The 17191-nt window shown below is 42.9% G+C and overlaps 1 protein-coding gene and 1 long non-coding RNA gene across 2 annotated transcripts in view; one reads left to right on the top strand and one right to left on the bottom strand.

The window, feature by feature from the left end:
- Positions 1-873: 873 nt before the first annotated feature.
- The window catches only part of Kcnb2 (potassium voltage-gated channel subfamily B member 2), a 417473-nt gene continuing 401155 nt past the window's right edge, over positions 874-17191 (bottom strand). The window contains exon 3 of the mRNA XM_048420430.3: positions 874-5732. Within this exon, the coding sequence (XP_048276387.2) occupies positions 3588-5732 (2145 nt within the window). The 3' untranslated portion in view covers positions 874-3587. The remainder of the gene's footprint in view (positions 5733-17191) is intronic.
- On the top strand, positions 6337-15597 carry LOC125391117 (uncharacterized). The gene is made up of 3 exons (XR_007228970.3): positions 6337-6574; positions 10880-11024; positions 13063-15597. It is a non-coding gene; the product is annotated as an uncharacterized LOC125391117 (long non-coding RNA).

Below are 17191 nucleotides of genomic sequence, written 5' to 3'. Positions count from 1 at the left end.
AGCTGATGTTCTTGAGGTCAGGGTTCACCACTTACCAGTGACCTGTGTGGAACTGGACAAAGAACAGGCTTCTCTTGTCCTTTACTGGTAATTCTGAAGGCTGTTGAGAAGGAACTGTGAAATAGTCTACATTCCTAAGGTGTTTTTTCCCCTGTCTTTCTAATTTCAAGAGAAAATAAATGGTTACATTTTCATAGCCAGCTTGAGAGTGAAAATATTAGCAAGAGAATACGGGAACAGACGCTGGGCACACAGTCACTATCAGATCTAATCTTATCATGAGAGTGCTTGATCACATCTTGTATCAGAGCAGTCGATCGTATCGGACTGAGGGACTTTGTAGTGAAATGTTTAGAGAATAATTAAGTCAATTTCAGGGACCCACTTGGTATATGTATGGACCTACATATATAGTGCATTTCTTCCTTTCTTCCCCTTTTCTTTCGTCTTCTGCAGTGGCGGGGATTAAAGAGGGTATCGTGCATGCCAGGCAGGCACTTACCACTGCTTTCCCTCCCAACACTCAGTGCAGGTTTATTTCTATGCTCTTATCTTTGAGATAAAAACATCTTGTGGCAATTCATGCTGGTTAAGAAAGCCAGCAGAAACAGCTTAGCTGTTTGAGGGATCATGCTATTTCGAGACCATTCAAACAGTCTCTTTCATTGGCATTGATTCCTGGTCACTGAGCTAGCTAATGGTGAAACTCTCGGAAGCACAGCCTTCCAGTAGGTTTCCATTCAGGCAGTCCTTCTTACACTTGGGTGGCATTTTCCAAGGGATACAAAAGAGGTATTTGAAGTCATAAGACTCTTAGTTTTACTGTTGATTAATAATATAAAACAGCATTTAAAAAATACTGAAACAGATATGTCATGGAGTAAGTTGCAGCATGGACATGAACTTTAATGTAGAACATAAAAGACTTCAGAAGAACTCTGCACTCGATAGGTGGATCCAGGTCTTTCCAGACAGACACGGTCTCCTCTGAGTTAGGCGCCCTTTGCTGAAGTGTAGAAGGGCTTCACAGGTGTATTCTGGGAAATACCCTCACGTGAAACAGCAAAGTCAAAGATCTCCTGGAGGGAACTTTACTTTTGTTTCTCCCAGCTGAAGACTTCGGAGGAATTAAGAGACCTCAAGGGATGAGACCTCCACGGGATTTTTTTTTTTAAATTCATTAAAACTTAAAAACAAAACAGACAGAGATCTTCCTACGAACCCTTTAGAATGACAGGGAAAGATTCTTTAGGAAAACAGCAGAGACTTTTAGACTGGGTAAGGGTCCTGATCGTAAGCAGATGGAACAGGGTTCTCAGCAGAAAGCCTGGCAGACACACGGAGAGTCGGACACTGGTCGTATGGCAGGGCAATAAGTCCACTTATGAAGCCAGATGAATAAAAAACAAATAGAGATTCATCGATAGGAGCCGTTAGAAAACAACTGCTTCATGAGGCTGTATGAATAAGACAATCTTTGTAGCTTATTTGCTATTCATCTAACAATAGATATACCTGCTTGACTTTGAAAAACTATATATAGAAAATTCAAATACTCTAGATTTACAAAAACTGATCAACATATAGTCTTTAGACACAAAAAGAAGTAGGCATAATAAAAATATCAATGAATAATGACTATACACTCTTAAAGGTTATGTTTTGAAACAAACATGAAAACCATTAAGAAATTCTAAGCACAGTGGGATCAAAGAAATGTTTTAAATTAATTTTGATATCAGGACTGCCTGGACATTAACAAAAATCAAAACTCATTTTTTTTATTTGAGATTTAATGACCAGAAGCTATCAATTTAGAAATATTAAAGACTTATATTAGATTTTAAATATTTGGGCTATTTTTTTCCTGAATGGTTTTTGTTTTAAAAAAAGAACAAAATTTAGAGTTTTTTCCTTAAACAATAAGCTTTGTCTTTAGTTTGTCCTGGTAGTTCCCCCAATTCCCTGAACTGTATGCACACATGAGCACACATGCACAGAATGCATTTTGCTGAGGCAAAATCTGCATGTTGCCAGGAAACAAGAAATTATTAATTTGAAATCTTAAGGGGACCTAGAAATAATTTGGTTTTTGCTTTTATTTGGGTACAGGTGATATCAGTAGGGCTTGTAGAGTCATTCTGGCCACTGCATGGCTGGTAGTTGCTCCTCAGTAACTAGAACCTTGATGTCCACAAAGCAAGGCAAGTGTCCAGTGTCTTTGCATCCAACGTGCTCTGTAAGAAAAGTCCAGGAATGACTTTTAGCAAGGAAAGTGCTGACCTTTTCTAAGGAGTTCTGGGGCTGGAAACCTGAGAGAGCCTGTCAAGTTGCTGCAGTTACTGAGAGTGCTCTGACCATGCTTGGGAAGGGTCAAAGCCTGCAAGAACAACATCCTTCTGCGACTGGTAGTGTCAGCCTATACCTGTATCCTATACTGAAAAGTATTTAGTGGTCCATTTCCAGACCTGGGCTCCAACATAATGACTCATTTGGGGGCCAACTATGTCAATTAAGGGGGCTCTACTTTTAGTTTATCAAGAGTCATTTTATGGAATTTCCATTTCGACAAATCTTAACTTGTATGTTGGACACCAGAGGAAAACACAGCCATGTTTGCAGTGCCAACAGAATTTTTTTTAAAAAAAGAAATTTGTTTTAAAGATGATTTCCAAATGTGAAATACCAATTTGGATTTTTTTATTTTATAATAGAACCTTCTATCCATTTTCAAGCTTATGAAAACTGAATTTCTGTAATAGTCTGTGACATGGTATTTAATTTATAGGTAAACCATTCAAGCTTAAATTCCAAATGCTTAATATCTGGTCATTAAATCTTACAATTTCCATGGTTTATACTTAACAGCACAGATGCAACAACTAAGCAAAAGAAAAAGATGCCCTCTGAATTGTATTCCAAATAAATAAAAATACATATAAACATACCCTCTGAATTATCTCCCAAATAAATAAAAATACTGTATTCCTTTAAACAAACATAAGAGCTTTATAATCAAAAGCAAGATGCAAAAAGTGTGTTAAGAAGAGGTCGCAGATTTGCAACAGGAAGTCTGGACAGCTCCTCCAGGCGGTAGCTGGGAAGGAAATGCCTGCCTCTCGGAAACTCGTGTCCGTATGCTCTCGACACTTTTGCACCCAGGCCTATTTACAAAGTTATGCATTTTGCAAGCTCAAAGCACCTTACGCCCCATAAAGCATGGACACATGCAATGACATTTCATCCTTTCATGTGTGCGCCCTAAAATTCATGGTAATGTAAAAGTTATAGCTGGAAAATTTGCCTACAGTTCGAAACGAAAGGATCAAAAATGTCAGGCATCGCAGAGCACTGGTTCCTAACAGGGCTCTTTATTGGCTCGCTGTACTGGACTCGGTTCTGTTTGTTACAAAATGCAGTCTTGACTCATTATTTAAACAGTACTTAAACTAAACTGTTCATGCCATGCAAAAATAACACTTTATGCACTGTTTTTTTTTTTAGGCGAGGGGTTTCCCATATTCTAGTTCATGGCATTACTAATCGCATTAGAAACAAGGTTTTTATTTTATTGCTTTTATAACTAGTCACATGCTGGTCTCACGAGTGGGACAGTAACCCGTGTCTCCTGGGTTGGAATGAATTTCTGGGGCAAACAAGTGGTTCTCCATCTTGTACCCTTCTTGACTACTGTCCTTTTTGACTTCACCCACAGCCTGGTAATTGTCTTGCCTACAGTTGTGGTCTGTGTTCAGAGGGGAGGAGGAACCCACACAGCCCTCTTCTCTTAATGGGTCTCTGGCATCGCCGGGCTCCTTTGCTAAGCAGTTGGGACTGGAGTCTGTTTGCTTGTCTGGTCTTGACCTTTGGAGGTCCAAGAAGTCTTCGTCTTCTCCAGTGTCTATCTCGGTGAAGCTCCTCCTTTCTCTAGGTGAGAAAGTAAACAGTTTTTGCTTGGGAAATCGCGGGGATAGCCCTTTGGAAGGTCCCTGACAGTGTGCGGAAGCATCAGCACCCAGCAAGGGTCTCTCTCCCTGGGGCAGGGATTCTTCTAGAAGGATAGTACTGATGTGCTGAGGGGTCGTGAGAGGAAAGTCAGCTGTGGTTACTGGCAGTGGCCTGGCTGTGCTGGGCGGGGTCTGGGGTGCACTGCCTCTGTTTTCCTGAAAGTTCACTTTGAGGGATCTGGACTTGAGGGGGTTGCTCCCTTTCAGCGAGCTCTTAGGGCTCTCGGCGGCACTGTCAGATTGCAAAGGACCATGTGACGTCCCAGCATCGAGGTTCACAGTTATATCAATTGGGGCATAATCCAGTGTGGCCTCCCTGGCAGCGGGCCCCTTATTTCTGCTTAGTGTTAGAAATGGAAGCACCCTGACTCTTTGGTGCTCCTCTGTCCCTGGGAGGTCAGTGGGGAACTTCATCTGCAAGTGAGAAGCAGAGGGGGGTGGCAGGGGCGACCTCTCCGTCTCGGTGAAGTCTGTGGCACAGCTGGTGAAGCTGTCGATGCTGGAGGTGCTCTTCATGTCCACGATGACCTCAGTCTGTGCCACCGCCAGCTGCTCCTGTGGGCAGGCCACCTCTTCCATTTCTATCTCCTCCTCATATGCAGATGGCCTCTCGGGCTGTTCTTGGCAGTCCGGGTTTGGGTGGGAATGAGGCTGTGTCTTGGTGATTTCATTGTATAGCATCTCCAGCTTCTGGGCACTCAGATGCTGTGGGCTGGAGGAAGAAGTGTTGTTCAGCTGTTCGTGGGAGTCTTTTTGGCTCACCTCCTGGTACTTACTCTCATAGGACTTATTGGAGCTTGTTTCCGACAGAGCCTTCCGGGCCCACTTCCACCGGCTGGGAGATAGGTGATTATCATCCACGGAGTCCTTGGTATTGGCCGACTCTCCAGCCTTCTCTACCGCCACATCTATCAGTTCCATACTTCGAGCAAAGGCATCCTTTAAGTTCATAGAAACAATGCTGCCATTCCTTTTGGCTCTTTCAAGAGCCTCTCTCCTTTTAATAGCTTTCTCCTGGCGTTTTTGCTCCTTATAGAACTCAGAGAAATTGTTTACAATGATAGGTATAGGAAGGGCAATAACCAGGACTCCTGCAATACAGCAGAGGCCACCCACAATTTTCCCTAACAGTGTTTTAGGGTAGATGTCACCATAGCCCACAGTGGTCATGGTGATGGTGGCCCACCAAAATGACGCAGGGATACTGGTGAATTTGGTAGCATCTTCATCTTTCTCAGCAAAAAACACCAAACTGGAAAATATCATTATCCCCATAGCTAGAAATAATATTAATAAGCCCAGCTCATTGTAACTCCGTCTGAGGGTGAAGCCCAGAGACTGCAGTCCAGTCGAGTGTCTGGCGAGTTTCAGGATCCGGAGGATGCGCATGATTCGGAAGATCTGGACCACACGTCTCACGTTCTGGAACTGCAGCACACTTTTGTTGGACTCGGTGAGGAAGATGGTGACATAATACGGTAAGATGGCCAGCAGGTCAATGACATTCAGTGGGCCCTTGAAGAACTTCCATTTATTTGGTGAGGACAGGAATCGTAAGAGGTACTCCATGGTAAACCAAGCAATGCACACAGCCTCGACGTGCGCCAGCTTGCGGTTGTCACTGGGTTGTCCAAATTCATCGTTTTCCTGCAGCTCCGGGAGTGTGTTGAGAGACAGAGCAATGGTGGACAGCACTATGAACAGGATGGACACGATGGCCAGGATCTGGAAAGGAGAAGGAGGCCACGTTAGCAAATCCTCTCTGTTTCCCTGGCCACTGCACGTGCAATGGTGGCTCTCAGAATGATAGAGAATGATCTTCCTATTCCAGAAAGGCTTTATGAAGGTTCTCTAGGAATACGAATACTTTGAGTTAATTTTGTTCAACAGCCTCAGGCACATTTAGATTTTAGCAGTATGACAAAACCTGAGTTCTCCCTACTTGCCACTGTCTGAGGCGCATTTGTATGGGTTACCACCATTTGGATAAAGATTCCATCTAGTTGGCACACCTTAGCGAGCTGAACTTTGCTCTTTTTAACCACCCGGTTTGTATTCGCTTGAGTAATTCTCTTACATGCTACATAAGCTTGGTAGAGTGTAGTGAGCTGCTTTGTGCCGCACCTTAAAGATGGCGCTGGCTTCTGCCTCCCCCCCCCCCCCCCCAATGGTGAGGGCGCTCGCTCGGTTGTAAAAAACTCCATACATGGCTAAGACTAAGGATCTGGCTTGCTTCCGCGTTTCTGGACCTATCTGCATTTCCCACGTAGCATGCTGGGGTTGGCTACCCAGAGGCTATTTTAGTTGTGGGCTGGCTTTCCCTGGGGTGAGAAGATTATTCAAGGTTCCTGATTTAACTGCACTGGGAAGAGTCCGGTGTGGCATTTTCTTTGCAGGACAAAGCAGACGCTACAGTAGAGAATCTCAAAGCTTTATCCTACAGGTAGGCACACTAATGCAGACCCCAAATGGGAAGAGAACAGGCCGCACAGTACTCCTTGTAAGAACAAATATTTCTCATGTGGTCAACGTTGACTTGAGAAGCAATTCGGGAAAGCCTTTGTCAGGTATGTAGATTTTTTTGGCTAATATCACTTGGCAGAAAAAGATCATGAGCTAACTTCCTTCAGGAAGAGAGTTTCATGAAGACGCTGAAGAACAGACAGATGTCATTACAGGACAGACAGATGACCCAGTCTGATTAAAGGTCAGCAGAAAGGCAAGAAGGAGGACGACATCAGGAAGAAGTGAGAAGCGGATCTAGTGACTGAGTTTTGGAGTCCACAGTCCAAGCTCTGACTTTGGCTATGCCAATTACTCTGGGACCTTGGCCAGATTACTTAACCTTCCTGGGTCTTTGTTTACAAATATGTGGAATGCTTGCAGCAGTCATAGCTACTTCATGGTTACTGTAACAATTGTATAGTATGTAGACATTGCTAAGAAGATAAAAGAGGTCCAGAATTTCAGTGTAGCGACACAAAGGTCAGGAAAGGCTATGTGGGAAATCTGAATCCATTCAAAATATAGAAAATGCAAAGGGGAAGTTCCTAGTTCTAACTCAGTACTCTGGATTTGGGGTGGTATGTAGAGAAGATTAAAGTTGGAGAGCAGTGTAGGGTGTCCCTCTTTGCGTAGAAGACTCTGTGCATTTGGAGCTCACAGCTCTTGGAGCAGGAAATGCTCTTTGCCTAGTTTGGGCAGACTTGGTTTGGTCTGACCTTTATCTATGACTTTGCATGAATGAAAGTCCAGCATGGAGAAGCAACCCCCTGATGTCCTCTAAACTTGACAGCTCTTATTAGTAACAGGTTTTGTACCTGAGAAAAATAACCAGGTAGGGACTATTTTACATAGAGGCCCAGCATCTAGTTAACATCTCAAAGCACAATGATTAAAGGTCTTGAGGCCATAACTTATTAGACTGTGAGAACTTAGTTTGGGTTAGGTCTTCTGAATTCTTTCTCCCCTCTCTCTTTGTACACATGTATACGTGTGTGTGTGTGTGTGTGTGTGTGTGTGTAATGGTCAGAGGACAACCTTAGGTGTCCATCCTCACCTTCTGCCTTTCTTGAGATGTGTCTCTTCGTTGTTTTTCTGCTGTGTGCACTAGATCATGTGGCTGAGAGATTGTGGGAGCCTCTGGTCTCTACTGCCCATTTCCCTGTGGGAGTGCTGGGATAGCAGATACTAGGGTTGCACACCCAGCTTCACGTGGCTTCTGTGAACTTCTGAGAACGCAGGTCCTCATGCTGCATGCCAAACGTTCCTACCCACTGAGCCATCTCCCTAGCCTGCGTTTTCTTTCCTTTATATATGTAGAGTCCTGTACTTTGAGTTATTCTCTTTTCTCTTCCTTACTCTTATGCTTCATTTGTATCTTTTGTTGCTTCTTTTCCTGTTCTTCTAGCTCCCATTTTTCCTCTTCACTTGTTACAAAGAAAACCATAGGAGCATAAGGCATTTCAGAATGTCTTATGGATACTAAGTAGCTATGGGGTTCTTAACTCCAAAAATGTTACTGTGTTAGTAGGGTTTTGCTATGTATTGTTTCTTGAGTGTGCTTCAGAATTTCCTATTGAAAAGGTGGAGCAGTTGGCCTGGAGATATGACTCAGTGGTTAAGGACACTTCTGTCCTTGCCCAGGACCCGAGTTTAGTTCCCAGCTCTCATGTCAGGTGAGTTCACACTTGTCTATAACTTCAGTTCCAGTTCCAGCGCCAGGTGATCTGACACTCCCCTGTGGCTTCCGCAGATACATACATGTACATAAATAAAAATAAATACAGAGGGATGGGTGACGCCAAGGAAACAGCGTCTTCCAAACACAGCAGGGCTGACACACACATGATCTCACAGAGACTGTAGCAGCATGCACAGGGCCTGCCTAGGTTCGAGCCATGTAGGGTCCCAGAACTGAACAGGGGAAGTGGACATGAGCTCCCATTCCTAATCAAGAAGCTATCTCTAATGCACAACCGTTTGCAAGTGAATAATCAGTCTCACAGGGTTGATAAGCCGCACTTAAGGGCCACCCCATACCCAGCAGTAGGTGACCAGCACTCATTGGTGTTTTTGTAGATTTTTTTTTTTGGTCTCATATTGGTTTGCTTGGCAAGTTTCATCCCACTGGAATTTTGTTTGTATACTATTGTTTCCAGTTTTGCATTCTTATGTTTAGATGTGTGTTTCTAATATCTTTTGTTTTTGTTTTTGTTTTTTTCTGGTTTATTTGCTTATTTGTTTTCTAAAGAGAGAGAAAGAAGGGGTGGAGTTAGACAGATGGGGGTGGTGAGGAGGATCTTGGAAGAGATGGGAAGGGGAAACTATGATCAAAATATACTGTATGAATTTTCAACATAATTAAATGCATTAATTAAATACTTTAAAAAAAAAAAGAGGGCCAGTGAATCCCAATAGGACCAATTGTTTTCATCTACCTTAAGAGATTTATGGAGGCTTTTTTTTCTTCTAAAGACAGGATCCTATTGTGTAGCAGAGGCTGGCCTTGAATTCACTGTATAGCCCAGGCTGGTTTCATACTTCTGAACTTCCTGCCTCTGATTTCCACAGGCATGTGCCATGGCATTCAACTCTGGACATTTTAATATTGTGATTTCTTTTATCATTCTTGTATAGATATCCATACACTAGATTTTCCACATTGAATCTCTTCCCATGTGCCAGCCCAGAATCTCACATGTGCTAGGCATGTATTGTAACACCCATGCTCGGCGGGTGCTGTACTACTGAATCATACCTTTAGGCTCCATCTTCCAACATTTTGACAAAGCATAGTAGGTCGTCAATTTTCTTTGACTTCACAGAGTTAGAATTGTAAGCCATTTTATTTCTTAATCTAATTTTTAACCCCAAAATGATGTGTAATATTAATCCAGTCTATCGTCTAGGTGCTTGCCACCTGATAAAGATGGCTCCACTTGGAAAGTTAGCAGACACATGAATGACCCCGAGTACATTCTTGAAGAAAGGGAATTATTGTAGGAAAAAAAAAAGGCTTTGAAGCTCTTAGTAACCGCACATGTACATTAAGGAACTCAAAAGTACTTAAGTGGATTATCTGCTGTTTCATGTTGGAATTTCAATGTGTTAGAGCCCATTTGCTCCCAGTTTGGAGAAATGGCCCATTTTAAGCCATTCTGTTGAATTCCCAGGGTGACGATTCCTGTCCTTGCTTTGACACTATAGTGTGACATGGAGTTACATACAGAGTTCCTATACTTCCGTAAGGAGGCATTCAGAGTTGGTTGTGTGGATTTCTGTTTGTTACTGTATGCATGGCAGCCCGTCTTGCCTCAGTTACACCAACTTGTTAGTGCTATTTGTAGATAATGAATGTGTCACGGTGGAAAGAAATGCAGGGCAGGGACCAAGGCTCATGCCTCTGCTAGATTTGAAGACAATCCAGTCTCAGGTCAAATGAGACACCTCGCCTGCTTCTGAGGATGATTGAGCGGATCATGAAGGAAACCCTTGGGAAAACCAGAGTGTGGTGAATGCAAGGGATGCTAGAAATCTTTCCACGTCACTTCCGTTTGTCTGAGAGAACAGATCTGAGGCCTTCTAAGGTGACTTCAGTCTGACCACATAGTTGAGGATGACCTTGAACTTCTACTGCGCTGGGACTGTTGGTTTGCTCTACTCTGCCTTGTTTACATGCTGCTGGAGTTGGATGTCCTATGTATGCTAGGCCAAGTAGTATACCAAGTGAGCAAACATCTCCCTTTTAAACATGATTCTAGACCTGCTTTTGGAGCCCAGGCCTCCGATTCCCAGTCCTCCTGCCTCCACATTGCAGGTGCTGCCGTTACAGAGGTGGACCACCACAACCAGCTTCCTATCCATATTTTTTTTAACACTTCCAAGCATGTTCTTAGACCTAAACAATGATTTGTGTCTCATTTTCCTTCTGACCATGCCACCTGCATAGCCAGGATTGCAGTCTGACAGAGGTTGTCTCATGCTTTAAAATATGCAGATAGTTTTGTAGCCTGTTCCTGAGGCGTGTTCTTCTGCTGTGTATTCTCCGATCTTCAGTCTCCCACAGAAATAGACAGAAATTCTGGGCTTTGCCCAGAGAGCTCCCCTTGTATGGCCGCTCTCTTCCCTCACCCGGCCTTCCCCTCAGTGTCAGGAGATGAGGGAAGCAGGGTAAAGGTGCTGAACTGCGCTGCATCCCTCTGGTTATGTTCCTAGTGGGGCGTGAGCTATGCTTTGGATGAGCTATGGAAAACACTGTGGAGAAGAACGACCTAAGAATTTTCAGGGTAGGGATAAGTTTAAAATGACAGGAAGGAAGAGGGCTGCAAAGAGCATTCTTAGAAGCATGAATAATCTTCGTCTACTTTCAGAACAGGGGTGTGCTGAGCCTATCAGCCAAATGCCAGCCCACCTGTTGAAGGAAGAAGCAAGGATTTGGTAAGAATATCATGATTTCCATACACCCATCTCCCGTGTCTGCTCCCCAAACGACTCCTGGGAACAGCTGAGCTAAAAGTAAGTGCGCTGACTCCCACTGAAGGAAGAGTCACGTGGTGGCTTTCAGTCCCAGCCTCTCATTTTCTTTGAACCACACGGTGCCTACCTTTCTACAGCTGAAGGCTGCAGTCTGGCTAACTGCCTCCTTTTTGGCTTTCCCAGAACAAAAGAGGCTCCACACTTAAGGTCTCTCAGCCAATTTTCACATACAGGCAAGACTCCTTCTGCTCTAACATCACATGACTCAACGAAAAGAGCAAACATCATGATAAAATTCAATTGCTTGCAAGGTTATGATGGCCCTAGTGATTATGTGACCCCAGAATTCAATTCTCTTGCCGCTTGTAGACTGATTAGAGGAAGGATTGTCTGTGCCCACAATGCTCTCTGTATGGGGAGAAGAGGGCTGTGAGGAACAACCCTGGTTGGATTGCTTTGCGTCTTCACACACAAACTTAATGTTTTTGAATTTGGATATCTTATGACCAAAGACACTGTTTTGCCATTTTTCAGGTGTCTTCAGAACTAAGCGTAGTTTCAATATCCATGATATGTTTCGGTGTCTGAAAGGATTATATTTTAGTAAGCGAGTCATTAGGTGAAGACTGACACATGGAATTCCATATTATTCTTAGAATCTCTGCACACATAGAAGCGATAGTGAACTGGAGATGGCTCGAGTTTCACGCCCACTTCCTAGGGAACAGCTTCTCTGGGAAGTCTTTAGGAGCCTAAGAGTGAACATGGAGACTGGCCAAACCTGGCAAAACACAGATGTCTCCTCGGTGAGCTCTTTGGGAGCCGAGTCATGAATCCATTCTGTGGCAGCTGGTCTCCATGAATATTTAACTAATTAAGTTTGCTTGTTTCTGCTGCCCTGTTGGAGACTGAGCCCAGAGAGGTGCATGTATTAGACAAGACCTCTGTTACTGGATTACCTCACAGTCCCCATGAAGATTTAGGCCCCCCCCTTCAGCAGGAATGATAGGGTGTGGGGAAGGATGCAAGAAAAGGTATAGGGGAACACATCCTTCCAAAGGGTCTTTACCAAGCTCAGTTGCTTAGAAATTGTCCATTATGAAACTCAAACACTCAAACTGAAAGAAAAATGGGAAACCCAAAGAAACAACGATTTAGGGAATATAATAAGGGGCGGGAAGTAGGCAGAGCTGGTAATCACGTGACAGAGGATCCAAAGCTTGAGTCTGAACCCTGGTTCTGACATACTGTGTTCCCTCTCTGACCCTGGATATCAGAAGCAGTTTTTCTGAGAGTCAGTCGTCTTGTATAGAGACTGCAGAAAACGAAACCCTTGCTTTGTTTGCCTAGACAATCTTGTCTTGAGGACAAATAAACAAAGTGCATGTTCAATTCTTGTAAATTGTAAAGCACTTAACTCTATTTGTTATTATCCTATTTGAGAAGTTCCCAAATCATAGGTCAATTCCTACTGAGCCAAAAGAAGGATCTAGTTCTTTATCCTGTCCTTGTTCTGAAAGCCTAGATGTCCCCTGCCCCCAATATCCTACAAAGGACCATGTTCAGGTACATGGCATAATTAGGAAAGCCAGAAAAACAGCAGTGTCTCGGATGTTTAGTGCCAATGAACAAAACTTCCCAAAGCTAGGCTTTTCCTAATAATGGCAAACCCTCTAATATGGCCCCTTCTCCCAGTTGCCTAGTCAGCTCAGAAGATGGGGAGACACCCCTTTGAATATTTACACGGAATATTAGCTTCCTGTGCTCACTATAAGTGAGGCTCATGAACACTTTATGTACTGACTTGAGCTTGCAAATTCTCCTTTTGCAACCTTATTTATACTCGAAGAGCTGCCTTTATTTTGCAGAGTATCCCGATTTAAGAGATAAAAATACAGAATTTTTAGTTGTATTTAAATCAAATGTTTATATGGGCTGTACTGAAGATACATTTGATGTTTGCATGAAATTCAAATTTAAGAAAGTGTTCTGGGTTTGATTAGGCATGCTGACATAGCCGTAATCTCTGCTCCAAGATGTCTAAGCTGATTTAATTTTTAATTATTTGCATGCACAGATCTCTGTGTTTGAGTTTGTGCGTTTGAGTGCGGGTGTCTGAAGAAGCCAGAAGAGGGAACCTGACCCCCTGGAGCTGGCATGACAGGCAGTCATGAGTCACTTGACATGGAATTCGGTTCTTCAAGACCTGAGCCATCTCTCAGCCCCCAACTAGATCATTCTGCTCTTGGGTATCCAGAAGAAGAAACTGAGGGACTTGAAGATGAACAGCTGGGGTGTAGGTGTGTAACGGTGGCACTCTGTGACAAGCAACATCAACCTCCTATTCTGGGGAATCCTTTTTCTGCCCTCAGTGGACTCGGCCCTCAGTTGTCTTTAACCTTCTCTCTCTTCAGCTCAAGTTTGCCCGACTTTTGTTCATTTTCCCTCACACGCATACAGCCTTACCGCTCTCCAGAGTCATTTGACAAGCCCATGGGAGACAACTCTGTTTCTCAAACAAGGCTTCAGGCTAATGGCAATTATTACCAGTCTTCTGTGGAAATTCATACGGCGTTGAACAGAGCAGGCACTTTGTGATTGTATTTTGAATAAAGAAGTCGCCCCCACCCCCATCCTACCCACCATAAAAAAAGAAAGGGAGAGATCCATAGAGCTGGAGGGAATGAGAATGGACCCTTGAAGAATTAAGGATTTTTCTAACCAAGAATGGTAGGAACCCCTGTAGTTCTAGATTCCAAAAAGCTGGAGCAGTAGGGTGATGAGGCATAGCAAGACTTTGTATAAAACAGATACAAATGTTAATAAATAATGGAAGAAAGTCAAATGTTTTCTAACTATGAGAGGCTATGACGAAGGTTTTGTCATCTTAGCTGGCTTCTGCATAATCCAAAGTCAGTCTAAAAGTCTTGAACTGCTGTTAATCATTTTCCTCCTTAAATAGAAATTCCTGTTTGAAATGGTCCACTTTAGATAACAGAGCAGGGTGCCAAGTTCAACAACATAATCCTTTCCTAGTTTTAAGATCTATACTTTTTTTTTTTTTTATTAATCCTCTTCTTCAATTACACCGAGGAGATTGCTTTCCTTTTTTTAAACCCCTTTTCATTAAGAAGCCTGCTCTTGACTAGATATTGGCTGTGGATGTCACTTTTATGGAAGGCTACATTTGCTTAAAGAAAAGTGCAGTACTCATTCTGTATGGCATGTTGATGAGTTTGCGTGTAATGCTATCGGTTCACACAGTGATAGCTGCAGGTATAGATCTGCATGATTCAGGCTTGTGCGAAAGATATGAAGCTAATGATAGTAATAAATAATGCAGGTTATGTTTTAGAAACAGATTTGGATATATACATATTTTACCTTTAGAAGTATTTTATTAATTCTTAGAGAAGTTCATACAATATCTTTTAAACATATTCAGCTCCTATAACCACACTCTGTAATCCTCCCTCCTTTCAAACCCAACTTTGAGTTTTCTGCCCATTCAGTCAAGTTTGTATTACTCAACCAGTCTTCCAAGTGATGCCTGCCCTGGCATGTGGCTGACTTCCCAGGGGGGAGTCACATCATTAAGGAAAATCAACTCTTTGTCTCATAACACTTATACACATATTTTGATATATCTCTGTGCCAATTATTGTATCATGTGACCAAAAATAAAGCCTCACAAAAGTTTTGAAAAATGTGTGAAAGTACAAACTAAAAAATTCTGCATATTCTGTTGAAGAAATACATATCTGCAGGCATAACTTGTTAAAATACCATGTGATTAAACAACATCTCAGACACGTGAAGATTTAGGACAAAATAAAGACAAGGGACAGAAGCCTTCTTCACTGTTCTCATTAGTACTAGCTTTCCAGTTCTTTAAAAAGATAATTCATGGAAACTTAAGAAATTAGAAAATATTTTGACTATGTTTTATTTTCCAACGGGAAGATTTGGCATTTCTGCCTATTTATGTTTCTATCCAAACTTTGTAATATTTTTCCTTTTTGTATTGGAGTGACTTTTTCTTTGACCTAAGTACAATTATAATCACAAGTAATTTTGAGGGGAAAGCCTTGGAGGACAGCTTGGTAGAGAGTTCCATTCAAACAGGAGAGCAAATTCAAGGCAGGCTGAGAGGAGAGGACAATGGCGCTAAGGCTCCCCAAATTATGGCTTGCTCAGAAAATTATAAGTAATATTGTGTGGTTCAAGGAATCCCTAAGGAGCATGGTGTGGAGGTGAATTCATCTCTGCTACATTCAAGGGTATAGACTGTGCACTGCATAACTCCAGAGGATACCAGTCCGGATATTCTATGTGAACGATTCTGCCCTCATTTGAACAACATATAACCACGAAAGCCCTGGGGAATGGGAAGTTCTGCATTGTCTTTTTGCTGGGTACTTCTGGGAGGTCATGCAAATTGCAAAGGGCACATGATGTAAAGAAAGCAAGCGTGCTGAGCTTCCATCTGTAGACCAGCTTCCCTGGCTCAGCACCAGGAGATCAGCATCATGGTGTGTGATGTGCTGTTGCTGGAAAGCTGAATTCCCAGGTCCTATTTAATTGTTTTGGAATAAAACTGAGGAGACTCTCAGCAGTCTGTTTTTGTTGGCTTTTGCTGTTCTGTCCAGTGAGGCTGATGCCTACCAAAGCTTGAGGATGCCTCTGGAAGGAGTAAATGCCACCGAAGGATTTCAAAGGATTTGCAGGGGCAACAGATTAATAGCTGTAATACGCGAGACAGGTCGGGGACACAGAAGAAGCCCAGAGAGCGTCCTACAGCCGGACCGCTTGTCCAGAGGTATCTCACTCTCACTATTGCTTGTTACAGGGTCGGGGGAGCCCTGGGTGCTCCAGCTTCCCACCAAGGTTCCCAGGGGGTCTGAGCAGCTCCGACAGGAGCTTCGACATCTTCTTCTTACAGAACTGGAAGACAGAGCCATCCTTTGCATTAACCATGACTTATCTTAAAAAATGCTTCTTCATAGGAAGAAACTAGTCTACTCAGAACTTTAGGCTTTGTAAAGGGGAACATTTTCTGATAGAGTTCCAACAGTTGTGATAGAGTTAAACGGTTCACCAGACACGTGAAAAGACTATGAAATACAGACGGTGTTTTTTTTACCAGAACTGTTTTCTTAGACAAAATGCTATCCTAAGTAGACATGCTCAAGTCCCACAGGGCAAAGGCCAGTTTCAGGACGGATTTATCCTTGCTCTTCCTTGAAAGCGTGCTCGCTTTTTGAATGACTTCTTACCCATTCTGACTTTTAGCGTCTTCTAAATTTCCAGAATTAAAGTGCCATTAAAATCTGGCTTTGTTCCCTGGACACCTCCTCACTCTCACCAGCTCATCCATCAGCATTAGCAGGGAACTGCAAGGATTTATTTCTCCCATTATCCCCATAGCTCACGACTGTGTCCCAGCAGCTTCACGAAACAGCGAAACAAAAGCTGTGACGCAATCATCTCTCCTTTTAATAAATCTCGGCGGCAAACGTCTTCTGAAAAGTACTTTTGGGGTCAACATCTTTAAGACCACATTATGGAACACCAGCAAACAAGACGAGCGGGGGGGGGGGGGCGAGGGGGGGCGGGGGGCCGTGGTGAAACCGAACAGCGCTGCCAAGCAAGAAGTTAGATGGGAGCCAAACCCAGTTGGGCCTGCAGGAGCCTTGCCATCTACTAGGGAGGCTACTGTGTGGTCTCCCGGTCCCAGAAGCAGCTGTATTTCATGGAGGGTTGTTTTCACTTCTGATGCAGGAATGACAGGTGTTCTTCAAAGAATGAGGATGAATATTACAAAAAAAAAAGGCTTTTTATTGGGACCTGTTTGACTTGCTTCAGCAGCAATAGTCAGATACCTGCAATTCAAATGGGCTCCAGCACATCTGTATTTAATACAGCTGTGTTTACTACTTAGTCTCAGGAACTGTTTGTTGGGTAGAGGGATCTTATTACTGTCTTATGTAGACAATCTCTACAAGTCTCGTTGATTCAGTCTTAGACTTAGGGACTTAGTCTCCCTAGATTCCCTTCTGAGGACTACCAAAGGTCTTGCTACTTTATATATATATATATATTATATATATATATATATATTAAAAACTTTATCATAAAATAAAATACTTTACAGAAAGAGAGTTCTTTTTCATTTCCTTATTTATGTATTTATAGTATTTTTGTGT

Source organism: Myodes glareolus, chromosome 16 (assembly GCF_982192425.1).
Source record: "Myodes glareolus chromosome 16, mMyoGla1.1, whole genome shotgun sequence".
Lineage (NCBI taxonomy): Eukaryota > Metazoa > Chordata > Mammalia > Rodentia > Cricetidae > Myodes > Myodes glareolus.
This window is presented reverse-complemented; position numbering and strand designations above follow the sequence as displayed.